At 37.3% G+C, this 14354-nt stretch overlaps 2 protein-coding genes across 2 annotated transcripts in view; both read left to right on the top strand.

Moving 5' to 3' along the window:
* Window positions 1-2137, top strand: part of LOC103519155 (protein TsetseEP-like) — a 6642-nt gene extending 4505 nt beyond the window's left edge. The window contains exon 2 of the mRNA XM_008484240.1: window positions 1134-2137. Within this exon, the coding sequence (XP_008482462.1) occupies window positions 1134-2137 (1004 nt within the window). The remainder of the gene's footprint in view (window positions 1-1133) is intronic.
* A 286-nt stretch (window positions 2138-2423) lies between these two features.
* On the top strand, window positions 2424-3582 carry LOC103519153 (keratinocyte proline-rich protein-like). The gene is made up of 2 exons (XM_008484238.3): window positions 2424-3335; window positions 3474-3582. Exon 1 carries the CDS (start codon window positions 2425-2427, stop codon window positions 3247-3249), a length of 825 nt encoding a protein of 274 aa, XP_008482460.1. The 5' UTR covers window position 2424; the 3' UTR covers window positions 3250-3335; window positions 3474-3582.
* The last annotated feature ends 10772 nt before the right edge of the window (window positions 3583-14354 follow it).

Here is a 14354-nt window from a genome sequence, read left to right as displayed (position 1 = left end):
TTATTATTATTATTATTATTATTATTATTATTATTATTATTATTATTATTATTATTATTATTATTTTTATTTTTATTAGTACGAACATTTTAATGGGGGAAAAAACATTCAACTGTTTTCTTAATTTCGCTCAAATGATTGTGAAGCCCTTTTATATGTTTTTGAATCCTATACTATAACCAATAACACACAAAAAATTGATCATTTGTGAAAGTTCTTGATGTGTACTACCTAACCCCATAATTCGCAGAAAGTTGATCATTTGTGAAAGTTCTTTTCGCGTGCTACCTAACCCTATCATCCCCAGAAAGTTGATCATTTTTGGAAGTTTTTTTCGCGTGCTACCTACCCCTATCATCCCCAGAAAGTTGATCATTTTTGGAAGTTTTTTTCGCGTGCTACCTAACCCTATCATCCCCAGAAAGTTGATAATTTTTGGAAGTTCTTTTCGCGTTCTGGAATTCTTTCGTGGGATAAAATAAGGTATTTTTTCCTATTATTATTATTATTATTATTATTATTATTATTATTATTATTATTATTATTATTATTATTATTATTATTTTTATTTTTATTAGTACGAACATTTTAATGGGGGAAAAAACATTCAACTGTTTTCTTAATTTCGCTCAAATGATTGTGAAGCCCTTTTTATATGTTTTTGAATCCTATACTATAACCAATAACACACAAAAAGTTGATCATTTGTGAAAGTTCTTGATGTGTACGACCTAACCCCATAATTCGCAGAAAGTTGATCATTTGTGAAAGTTTTTTTTCGCGTACTACCTAACCCTATCATCCCCAGAAAGTTGATCATTTTTGGAAGTTTTTTTCGCGTGCTATACCTAACCCTATCATCCCCAGAAAGTTGATCATTTTTGGAAGTTTTTTTCGCGTGCTATACCTAACCCTATCATCCCCAGAAAGTTGATCATTTTTGGAAGTTTTTTTCGCGTGCTATACCTAACCCTATCATCCCCAGAAAGTTGATCATTTTTGGAAGTTTTTTTCGCGTGCTATACCTAACCCTATCATCCCCAGAAAGTTGATCATTTTTGGAAGTTTTTTTCGCGTGCTATACCTAACCCTATCATCCCCAGAAAGTTGATCATTTGTGAAAGTTCTTTTAGCGTTCTGGAATTCTGAAACCAAAATAGACCCTAAACCCAAAACAGACCCTGAAACCAAAATAGACCCTGAACCCAAAAAAGACTCTGAAACCAAAATAGACCCTAAACCCAAAACAGACCCTGAAACCAAAATAGACCCTGAACCCAAAAAAGACTCTGAAACCAAAATAGACCCTAAACCCAAAACAGACCCTGAAACCAAAATAGACCCTGAACCCAAAAAAGACTCTGAAACCAAAATAGACCCTAAACCCAAAACAGACCCTGAAACCAAAATAGACCCTGAACCCAAAAAAGACTCTGAAACCAAAATAGACCCTAAACCCAAAACAGACCCTGAAACCAAAATAGACCCTGAACCCAAAAAAGACTCTGAAACCAAAATAGACCCTAAACCCAAAACAGACCCTGAAACCAAAATAGACCCTGAACCCAAAACAGACCTTGAACCCAAAAAAGACCCTGAAACCAAAATAGACCCTAAACCCAAAACAGACCCTGAAACCAAAATAGACCCTGAACCCAAAAAAGACTCTGAAACCAAAATAGACCCTAAACCCAAAACAGACCCTGAAACCAAAATAGACCCTGAACCCAAAAAAGACTCTGAAACCAAAATAGACCCTAAACCCAAAACAGACCCTGAAACCAAAATAGACCCTGAACCCAAAAAAGACTCTGAAACCAAAATAGACCCTAAACCCAAAACAGACCCTGAAACCAAAATAGACCCTGAACCCAAAAAAGACTCTGAAACCAAAATAGACCCTAAACCCAAAACAGACCCTGAAACCAAAATAGACCCTGAACCCAAAAAAGACTCTGAAACCAAAATAGACCCTAAACCCAAAACAGACCCTGAAACCAAAATAGACCCTGAACCCAAAACAGACCTTGAACCCAAAAAAGACCCTGAAACCAAAATAGACCCTAAACCCAAAACAGACCCTGAAACCAAAATAGACCCTGAACCCAAAAAAGACCCAGAAACGAATAAAAACTAATTGAAAATGTATTTGACATATAAATTTTACTGTACATACTTGTTCTTAAATTAGCTTTCGAAAAACTTGTAACTTACAAATTGATTCCGTGACCGGCCGTTGCGTTGCGAGGCTCAGGCTAGAGCATAGAGCTTTGTGCTCTCATCCCTATGCAATTTGAATTAGTCCCTTCCGTTTCCTTCTACGTCCTTGTTGCTATATGAGCTGTGTTTTTGCCTTAGGCCCGTCACACGCGCGACTTTCTATTCGCCTGCAAAACCAAACTTATGAAAATGATAGACAACGCAATGTCCACGTCCATTAAGTCCAGCACACTGTGGTACCAAACGAGAATAATACAACCTAACCCCTTCAGAGCAACACAAAAAATAGAACTGCCTCCTCGCCCAGATTGGGCATCATCTCTCTTTATTCAAAAGCCCAAGGATAATCGAAAGGATATTCAAAAAGTTCTGGTGAAGGATGAGCAAGAGCTACCTCGCCGCATATTCAAAGTTTCGACAGACGATGGAAGCCTATCATCAAGACGCGGTCGCCCGAAAGGATCCCCCAACAAAAAACCAACAAAAGGCAGAGCCGCACGAAGAAGGACCAGGAAGACCACAACAGAGGGTGAGCCAAACTGGAACCTAACTACCCGCTGGAGGATATTACGGGATGGACCTACCAGTGATCCTTTATATCTTAATGGCTTTAAGATAATGCATCATCGTAAAAAAGTATTAGTACCAAAAAGAACCGCAAGGGTCCCCACACCAACAGGAGGCCCCGCACCAACAAAAGCCCCCAAACACAAAAAAGACCCTGAACCCAAAAAAGACCCAGAATCCAAAACAGACCTTGAACCCAAAAAAGACCCTGAAACCAAAATAGACCCTAAACCCAAAACAGACCCTGAAACCAAAATAGACCCTGAACCCAAAAAAGACTCTGAAACCAAAATAGACCCTAAACCCAAAACAGACCCTGAAACCAAAATAGACCCTGAACCCAAAACAGACCTTGAACCCAAAAAAGACCCTGAAACCAAAATAGACCCTAAACCCAAAACAGACCCTGAAACCAAAATAGACCCTGAACCCAAAAAAGACCCAGAAACGAATAAAAACTAATTGAAAATGTATTTGACATATAAATTTTATTGTACATACTTGTTCTTAAATTAGCTTTCGAAAAACTTGTAACTTACAAAAAGTTACCCTGAAACCAAAATAGACCCTGAACCCAAAAAAGACCCAGAAACGAATAAAAACTAATTGAAAATGTATTTGACATATAAATTTTACTGTACATACTTGTTCTTAAATTAGCTTTCGAAAAACTTGTAACTTACAAATTGATTCCGTGACCGGCCGTTGCGTTGCGAGGCTCAGGCTAGAGCATAGAGCTTTGTGCTCTCATCCCTATGCAATTTGAATTAGTCGCTTCCGTTTCCTTCTACGTCCTTGTTGCTATATGAGCTGTGTTTTTGCCTTAGGCCCGTCACAGGCGCGACTTTCTAGTCGCCTGCAAAACCAAACTTATGAAAATAAAGGAAGGACGGACTAAAAAGGTATAAGGGACGGACTATTGTATTCGCTTCGGTGTCGTCTGTCACTCTGTCTGTCTGTCTGTCTGACCTCATAGAAGACTTCTATTAGAAGGACTTATCCAAACCTAGTCGACCTATATATCAAATTAAAGGTCTTTTTACCGAGAACATGAAAGTGGTGGTGCAAATTTTGTCCAGAAAACCATAAAGCCAAAAAAACCGGTTTTTGGGGGATTTTTGACATCTCACACAAATGAGCTCTGATCTTGAAATTTGTCGCGACGACCTATAAACTCAAAGCGAGAAAGTTTTAGATAACACAGCTTTAGATAATTTAAGACCGGTTTTAGCGTCACCTATGTTAAGCTACGCCGAGCAAGGCCAATAAATGGATGGTTGACTTCAACACTATATTGGTAGTTATTAGGAAAGACTGGACCTTCTTGTCATTGGTCATTCCTGGAGAAAAGCACACGGTTGTGTTTAGAATTAACAATCAGAAGTGGTTGTATTTTTTCCCCAAAAAGTTTCAGCTGGAACACTACTCTAGGTAAAACTGTCACTTGGGGGTAGCAAAAATTTGTACATAACTTTGTTTTGTGTATAACATTGTTTTTGACGAACGAAGTGAAGGTCTATGTTTTAACTCGACCATTTTGCATTTGGTTTAAATGTTTGTGTGTGTGTTTATTTGTTCCGCTATAACTCGCGATTGCCTGGTCCGATTTTGATGAACTTTGAAATTTCGAGTTCTTTGAATCAAGACACGTCAATCCTTGAAATTTGGTGTCCCAGGTCCAATTTTGGTCTCAAACTTTTGAAGATGGCAATACATAAATTACCGCATTTATGACCCTTGTATACCCTTGTGTTTTTTCTAAAAAAAAAGAAAAAAAATCAAAAACCTCAATTCTTGGTAGGTAAATCTCTTGTTTTTTTTTTTAAAAAAAAGGTCAACCATTCTTTAAATCTTTTGAGTGATTGTAAATAAAACCTGTTCTCTGTCCTTTTTATTACGTAAGACGTACTCCTTCTGTTCTAATTTAATATCTACATGTGAATATGTAGCATTCATTCGTACCTTCTTCTCAGCTTGGGCAAAAGAATCTGAGTGAGGTCTACAGCTGTTCACAGAACTACTACATGTGAATATGTAGCATTCATTCGTACCTTCTTCTCAGCTTGGGCAAAAGAATCTGAGTGAGGTCTACAGTTCACAGAACTACTAGTAGTAGCTATTTAACCAAATAAACTTTCCTCAGCCGCGATTTAGGAGGGAGGGATTCTTGCCCCGCGGTGTAGCAAAAATAATCTATAATCTGCGCCGCAGGCGTTTTTTTTTTCTTCATAATAATTTGCCCAAGCCTGTTCCAAATCGGTATATTTTCCCCCTCTTTTCAAATGTCGATTTTTAATTACTAGCCCTTTTCTAGTCCTAGAATCGATCAGAATTCGAAAATTCCTACCCGTTCAAAAGATGAAGAGCTACCTTACACCCTTACAGGACTTCTGGGTCATACAGTCATACTGTAATTTGCCCAAGCCTGTTCCAAATCGGTATATTTTCCCCCTCTTTTCAAATGTCGATTTTTAATTACTAGCCCTTTTCTAGTCCTAGGATCGATCAGATTTCGAAAATTCCTACCCGTTCAAAAGATGAAGAGCTACCTTACAGGACTTCTGGGTCATACTATATGGTGGATATTGCAATTATATATTCTTCTTTTTTATTCACCCGCGAAATCGATAATTCTTCATTAAAGCCCTTTCTGGCGTAAAATACAAATCAACATACCCTCGATTTCCGAGCACAACTTATGGTACCAAATCATGGGACAATGATCACATGACATGACCGGGGATTTTTCTTTCTTAGCGTGACTACTTGTTGTCCATGCTTGAGTGATGGCTGAAAACATGAGAAAACGAGAGTTCACTTCAAATGTACCTTTCAAAAGGCACCACCGTGGATCGCAGGGGTAAAAATGTGTGGCGACAGCTCCTGTTTGGTGTAAAATAGAATCGTAGAAGCATAGTTCAGCTTAGAAAGGATCCGCTTGTACATTATTTACTTGTTTTTATAAAATAAATAAATAAATAAAAATATATATACAATATAAAAAAACGCCTCTAATGAAAATTAAGAATCCACAGAACAAAGAAACATAACCCGTTACCACCGTCAAGAGGCTACCATAAAGTCTACGACAACATGGCTCTCAAGACGGCTGACTCCAAGAAAAGTGTCAATTACGACTGTAGCTATTCGAAATATGAAACCCACCTATCTCTAGGAACATTCTTTGTTCGCGGATAGATGAGCAGTGTGTGTCGTTCTTCAGGTATGTCCACACATAGTCCACCGGCCGTCAATCCACATCGATTCACTATAAATTAACATCGATCGACGGCTTTTGGTTTAGGAATCTGAATGTTTGTTCCGCTTTAATCCACGACTGCCTGGTCCGATTTTGATGAAATTTGGTACAGGATAAGTAAAAAAAACAAAAAAACAGACACATATACATACATCATATACGTTCATAGAACAAAAGAAGAAAAAAAAAAAAAGTAAAGCAGAGAGCTTTTTCACAACAATGGCTATCACAGCATTAACAAGTACCTCCTGTACTGTTAATTTTTCATCTGCTCGTACCATCAATTTACACAGGTAATGCCGCCACTGGCCGCTACTCGAATAAAGTACCTACTCAATTGTCCTCACGAGGCTGAGTGCAACCCGAACTCCAAGCCGGAAAAACTTCGACCCGGCCGGGAATCACTGTATTTTTATTACTTCCTCACCTGAGCAATATTTTGATCGTCGTAGTTGAACCGATTCCTCTTTTCTTCCTCGTGAATTTTGAATTTATCGAGAGCTTCATCTATGAAACTCTCAGGAACTTTGCGTTGTGACACCCGAATTTTACCGATGTAGTATACCTGAGGAAAATAACAAACAAAATAATTCAGTCACATAATTATATAGATTCGTATAAGCTTAACATATCTTTTGGGGTATTTGCCCCTAAACCTTGAGGAAAATAACAAACAAAATAATTCAGTCACATAATTATATAGATTCGTATAAGCTTAACATATCTTTTGGGGTATTTGCCCCTAAGGCCCTAAACCCAAGCTTCAGAGTGAGCTTTTTGTGCATGGATTCAGTTACATAATTCCAGCATTTCCATGATTCATCTAAAAATTCAGATGTAACCTTGAGATTTAAAACTATGGGCCTGTTTCGGTAACGGGTCAAAATTTTGAATTTCAATTTTTGGGTCCGAATTTCGAAATGAATCATGGAGGAGACCCATTCTAAGCACAAATCTCCTTTGAGAATAATTTTTTTTTGTTTTTTTTTTTTTATTTTTTTTTTCCCCCTATCAGACAAATAACATGGTTTACACCAGGTTCTTACATACATGTTTACTATCTATTACAATATCTTATATTAATTAAAATTAAGTATAGGAAACTGGAAACCTATGAAATGAGAAAGTAATGCAATCGGTTCAAATTTCCTTATTACATAGCATAGGTTCTTTTTACTAACACTTTTTTTTGTGATACCTACCTAAAGTTTGAGTTATACTTTTTTTCTTTACTTTCTGTTATGTAGGTAACAGAAAGTAAAGAAAAAGTATAACTCAAACTGTAGGTATCACAAAAAAAACCCCCCTATCCGATATAGATCCTAGATTAGAGAGATACCAGTACATAATTATTTCTCGTTTATCAACTACAAGAGTAACTTGAGTAAGGTCAACAACTTTGACTTATAGGGTTACACTTGTAATGTGTACCAGCACCAAATACTTGCCAGTGTAAAACTTAGATACCGGAATAAAAGATTTTTCTTTTTCTTTTCTATTTAATTTCGCCTATCCTGTCTTTCTTCTCTCTTCGCTTTCGGGAAGATAAGACCTTGGCAGTTGCAGTTCCCTCTATCAAACTTCTTAAAAAAGAAGAAAAACATCGATAGAGGCTCAAGGTCACTGTATAACTGCTAAGGTCGGGGGGTGTTAGACCGTCCATTCGGCGACAAGCCACCCGCCTGCTCACATTGACTTTAACCAGTCTGAGTCGGGAAAAGCCTGCAGCACACGATTGCTAAGATAGTCATCCATTTGGATACCACGTGCGACGTTGCTTAACGTTCTATCACCGCAATTCAACGTTCTATCACCGCTGGCTAGAGTAAAAAAATTATAGAATAGAATATACCTTGTTTATACTGCCAGAATGAGACTGAAAAGTCCCTTTACTCCCGCAGTCTAAACAAGGTCTTATATATTTCATAGGTAAAGTATGCAGATAAGTTTATAAACCTTGTCTAATTAAAAAAAATAATAATAAAAAAAAATATAGGTTTAGCTAGTGATTCGTTGTCGACGAAAATCCGTCGATAACGGCAGCAGAAATAAACGTTTCGGTCCGTTGTCGATTTCTTCTTGCTCTTTTTTTTTTTTTTTTTTTTTTTTTTTTTTTGCACCGGAATTCGGAAAAATCTGGTTGGTAGTAGGTACCCAAATTCCTGATCCCCATCAGCAATCTTTGGATTGGGAAGTGAAATAAAATTCTTATCTTTGTCTTCGGTTCTGGGTCGTTTTAAGACACGGGTCATTTTTTCAGCTCTAGTATGAACCCTTACTAAGCTGTGTCCATACATAGTCGACGCCGTCGCTCGATCGACGAGGTGAAGTTAAAGGTAAATCTATGTTGTCGAGGCAGTGGACGGTTTCAGTCGACGACGGACTATCCGTGGACACAGCTTTAGATTACTTGATTTGCACATGCGTAATGTACAAAATTTGTACACCTATTTTAATAGATTTAATAGAATGAATTTACAAATATACCAAGAGCTGTAGATTTACCCATAGGATTATTCGAAATTTCTTTGTTCTAAGGTCGAGCACAATAGAACCATGCTATTCTTGGTGGGCAGAACGGATCTGCGGCTTATCAGTCCTGATAAGAAACAAGTTCTACTACATAAGCAACTCAAAGATGTCACATTCATTGTACAGGTAAAATCTCATAGCAGCTGCGGCGGTGGGCGCCTCGTTTTATTTATTTACTTTAATAGTGATGGTTGGTTTACTAAATTCCGCAGATGCAGCTGGCTGTAGCAGATATTTACTCCTTATCCTTACTTTTTTTCCTTTTTGCACACCACACACCTTTGTTACATCCCAAATTCCTGATCCCCATCAGCAATCTTTGGATTGGGAAGTGAAATAAAATTCTTATCTTTGTCTTCGGTTCTGGGTCGTTTTAAGGTCATTTTTTCAGCTCTAGTATGAACCCTTACTAAGCTGTGTCCATACATAGTCGACGCCATCGCTCGATCGACGAGGTGAAGTTAGAGGTAAGTCTATGTTGTCGAGGCAGTGGACGGTTTCAGTCGACGACGGACTATCCGTGGACACAGCTTTAGATTACTTCATTTGCACATGCGTAATGTACAAAATTTGTACAAAGGAATTTTAATTGTGTTAGGCATAAATGCTTATCACAAATGTCGTTCCCCGCTTAATGCACTACGCTAAATTTTTTGACTTGACTTGGACTCGAACCACCAACCTCCAGATCCGAAGTCCACCGCGCTAACCACTACACCACTGAGGTTGGTACACCTATTTATTTTAATAGAATAGGAGGCAGTTCTATTTTTTGTGTTGCTCTGAAGGGGTTAGGTTGTATTATTCTCGTTTGGTACCACAGTGTGCTGGACTTAATGGACGTGGACATTGCGTTGGTAACTGCAACATAACTGCAGATGAATAACACAACTGAGATCTTCATCGTGCTATTCTTGGTGGGCAGAACGGATCTGCGGCTTATCAGTCCTGATAAGAAACAAGTTCTACTACATAAGCAACTCAAAGATGTCACCTTCATTGTACAGGTAAAATCTCATAGCAGTTGCGGCGGTGGTCACCTCGTTTTATTTATTTACTGTAATAGTGATGGTTGGTTTACTAAATTCCGCAGATGCAGCTGACTGTAGCAGATATTTACTCCTTACTTTTTTTTCCTTTTTGCACACCACACACCTTTGTTACACGGCAGTTCTATTTTTTGTGTTGCTCTGAAGGGGTTAGGTTGTATTATTCTCGTTTGGTACCACAGTGTGCTGGACTTAATGGACGTGGTCATTGCGTTGGTAACTGCAACATAACTGCAGATGCATAACACAACTGAGATCTTCATCATCGCCCAGTCTGAAAAATAAATCCAATAACAATAGTAACTTTGGAGCAAATTTATATATAAATATACAGGAGATTTATATGCATCTGTATTTTAAGTTATAATATGAAGAGATACGTACTATAACAACGCGGGAACCGCATGGAAATAAAAGATGAATAACTCAGTAGCGAAAACATGTTGGAACATTTTTACTCTCTATTACTTCAGTTATAGCGAATCTATAATCTGTGATTAAAAAGTATTTGCAACCGGTCCAAATTTTCAAAATCGAGAAATGAGTGGAAATGTCCGTTTTATGATTTATAGTCCATGGTCTCTGTACGTGTGTGTATTTGATACCTAACGACGGAGTGATGAAACATAGCATGCATTCTCGGTATGGTCCAAGGACGCGATTATAACAATTTGATAAAAATCGGACAGTTATCCATCCAGATGATATTCACCAAAGTCAATTTTGATTTGTAATTATCTCGTAAACAGTAAGTACTGTAAGTAGTTATCGAAAACAGTATGATAAAAAAGGTCGGTTTTGCAGCCGATTACGTGCTACTCAGTCGTGCGTCAATGTGATACCGGCCTTAGGTTGTGGGTTCAATTCCCACCTGGGGCAAACTTTATCCTAAACTAATAAGTAAGGTTCTTTCTCGGAACGGCTGGCTTTCTCTTATCTCCTAATTCTCTTTTAATAAAGTCTTAAATACGGGTGGGTTTCTCGAAAACCGCTCAGGATATCAAAAAACGCCGAAACACCTATTACATGATATTTTGGGGGATCAATTTTTTTCATATGAAGTTGCGGTCCCTGCCCGTTAGCAACCGGCCGCAACGTAAAAATCTTAAATAAGAACCCCCCCCCCCCCTTTTGACCCCCGCCCCCCCAAAAGTTCCCCCCTCAACTCCCGAGGTCGTGTGTGCGTTTAGTACACCTTCACCACCACCATACCTAATGATCCTAAAAATCCTAATGTTGCCAGGTGGACGCCCTCGATTCTATTAGACTACATATAACTTACAAGTAGTTCCGTTAGACCTCACTCAAAGTATTTTTGCTTAAGCAGAGACCGACAAAAAAAATCTCTTTTCATCATATTTTTGGTTTTGTTATGGTAAAAAAATAATAAAAGAAATAAGAAGGAGAAGAAGAAGGAGTAGGAGGAGAAAATAACCAACTCCTGTCCTATAAACCTGGAGTCGTTTTGATTACTAGTTGACCTACCGCTCTGCAGTACTTGTGTTGCGTTATAGATTTTCAAGTAGACAGTACTACTTGCGTCTAAAGAGTGTCAACTACTTGCTACTGCGTACTGGAAAAACCAGGCTAGGACTGGGGAAAAATACCTCTCAAATTTGGTCCCACAGAAAAAAATACCTTATTTTTATCCCACGAAAGAATTCCAGAACGCTAAAAAGAACTTTCACAAATGATCAACTTTTGGGGATGATAGGGTTAAGGTATAGCAGCGGCGAAAAAACTTCCAAAACTGATCAAACTTTCTGGGGATGATAGGGTTAGGTAGGTACGCGAAAAAAAACCTTTCACAATTGATTCAACTTTCTGGCGAATTTGTGGGTTAGGTTCGTACACATCAGAAACTTTCACAAATGATCAACTTTTTTGTGTGTTATTGGTTATTAGTATAGGATTCAACAAACATATAAAAAGGGCTTCACAATCATTTGAGCGAAATTAGAAAACAGTGAATGTTTTTTTCCCCATTAAAATGTTTGTTCGTACTATAAAATAATAATAATAATATCGTATAATAATAATATAATAATTAATTAAATAATAATAATAATAATAATAATAATAATAATAATAATAATAATAATAATAATAAATTAAATCCCTCAACCTTGAAAAAATAAATAAAAAAGGCCCAGTACGCAAGTCGGACATTTTTTTTTTTTTTTTTTTTTTTTTTTTTTTTTTAATTTCAGTACGCGACTGGAAGGTTAAAATTGAAATACCTAGTACGCAAGTTACCTACAGCCCCTGGAGTATTATTCTTAAACAATGGATTTACCTGAGATCGGTCCTTTTGAAAAAAAGTGGGGAGCTGCTAGTTCCGTCCCGAGGGTCAAATCCGATTTCCGTCCCTCCGACTTGTGTCCCTGATCTGAAAATTGTCATCCGAATTCCGTCCTTTTGCTAGAAATATTTATGTACTTTAGATACTTATCCAAGATTGAAAGTAGACATGTATGCTTGTGTCCCTGATCTGAAAATTGTCATCCGAATTCCGTCCTTTTGCTAGAAATATTTATGTACTTTAGATACTTATCCAAGATTGAATGTAGACATGTATGTATATATATATATATGTACATAGATTTATTTGTAGAGGGCCACCAAAAAAAATGACAAGAATAAAAAATGTATAAAACATTTTTTTCGGCTTTCATCATGTACCTATATTGTATACTCTATAGGTACCTAAAACGATAACGTTGAAAATCTAACTGTACACTCAACTCAAATAGACATATAATAGTACTACATTGAGGCTGCTTCAAATTAAGCCGTATTATATTATTTGACTCTTTTTTTAGATTCAACATGATTTAATCAAAGATATTCCGCTTTGGACGTCCACACTTGCTGCCACAGGCCACTTGTGTGGTTATCTGAAAGAGGGCCTCTGAGTGAAATATTATTATTAATTTCATGAAAAAATCCAAGAATTAAAGAGTCTGTCTCTCATGTTAGGGAGATGTTTTGATACATGGGTTTCTGTAGGTAATCATGCTTTGGTAGTCAGGGTGTTGAAGTTAAAAATTCATATCTCCTTGGTTGAATCGAAAAAAGTCACATAATGAAATACGACTTTAGCTACCCTTGTCATCCAATTCCCTGCGCAATGCTTACTTTGAACTCTTCAAACTCGTATGGCACACAACACTACCGGTGAGTAGGGTGCTTTCGATTATTGAGCTGCGATAAATTGAGAAAATAGTAAATACACAAGTCTTGTGTTTTTAACACCCCATATTCGACATTTAAACTGAAGCTCAGAATATTGTGATAAATGAGCTTCATAATATATGTAGAAAAGTACAAAAATAATAGCAGTAGTTTATATGTTCATAGGTTGAACAATACCGAAGTTTGTACATTTCGTCTTTTTTCGTCACCCTGTTCGTTTTATACTTGTTTAATTTTTTTAGTCCGTCCTTCCTTTATTATTACAATAGTAACAAGCTGGGCCCGTCCCTCCGGGAATTTTTCAGCCCGTAGTTTCTTCGATCGGGGTTGAAGAATACCTATGTACCTACCTAATTTGTTTAATATTCAGTTTATTATTATTATTGATTTTACTTTCATTTAATGATTTAAAATCAAGACTAGAGTCCGTTCTCCGTTTATTCCTTTATTGGCCTTGCTCGGCGTAGCTTAACATAGGTGACGCTAAAACCGGTCTTAAATTATCTAAAACACCAGGAATCAAACCTGGAACCTCCGGCGTACGAATGCAGTGTGATACCCACCCGGCCAGAGATAACACATCTTCCAATCTATTTAACCCTTCACTGGTGAACGTCTGCGTAATTTCGTCCTGTCTATTGTAGAATTTTAACTAGGAAATTCTTTAAAATGTGGGGCCTACATTAGGATTAGTGTCACACACGTGGTACCGCTCCCCTATCCCGAATAAAATTTAGTTAGGCAAAACGTTTTTCCCGTGATTTGATAAATTTTCCGGCAAGTTAATTAGTTCACGCCATGTCCCCTGCATACATAGAACGTATACATAGAACATACATAGAAAGTACATAGAACATTACATTGACATAAATACATAGTTTACATAAAACATAACATGGTTAACGTATAGTCAAGAGCTAAAATTTCAGGAGAATTTCCATTTTCATTCCTTTAGACCCGTTGTACATTAGAAGCGTAGACAAGCAACTTTTTGTAGTGCGTAGTCTCTGATCTTGAAATTTGTCGCGACGACCTATGAACTCAAAGCGAGAAAGTTTTAGATAACACTTCAGTCGTTATTTTAAGACCGGTTTTAGCGTCACCTATGTTAAGCTACGCCGAGCAAGGCCAATAAATGGATGGGTGACTTAAACCTTATATTAGGAATAAAGGGAGAACGGGCTCTAGTCTTGATTTTAAATCATTACATGAAAGTAAAATCGAAAAATCAAATCAAGACTAATAATGAACTGAATATTAAACAAATTAGGTAGGTACATAGGTAGTGATTTTCTTTAATCACGATCGAATAAACTACGGGCTAAAAAATTCCCGGGGGGACGGGCCCAGCTTGTTTCTCTTCTAATCAATAGGTATCAATAAAATAAAATTGACTTTTTGCTCTCTTCTTTAATCACGATCGAATAAACTACGGGCTAAAAAATTCCCGGGGGGACGGGCCCAGCTTGTTTCTCTTCTAATCAATAGGTATCACTAAAATAAAATTGACTTTTTGCTCTGAGGTATACAGG

This window comes from Diaphorina citri, unplaced genomic scaffold, assembly GCF_000475195.1.
Source record: "Diaphorina citri unplaced genomic scaffold, Diaci psyllid genome assembly version 1.1 scaffold2572, whole genome shotgun sequence".
Taxonomy (NCBI): domain Eukaryota; kingdom Metazoa; phylum Arthropoda; class Insecta; order Hemiptera; family Psyllidae; genus Diaphorina; species Diaphorina citri.
Note: the sequence above shows the minus strand (reverse complement) of the source record. Positions and strands in the feature narration are given on the sequence as shown.

Coding starts and splice junctions, on each gene's coding strand:
- LOC103519153 (XM_008484238.3), top strand. CDS start 2,425: ATGTCCACGTCCATTAAGTCCAGCACACTGTGGTACCAAACGAGAATA.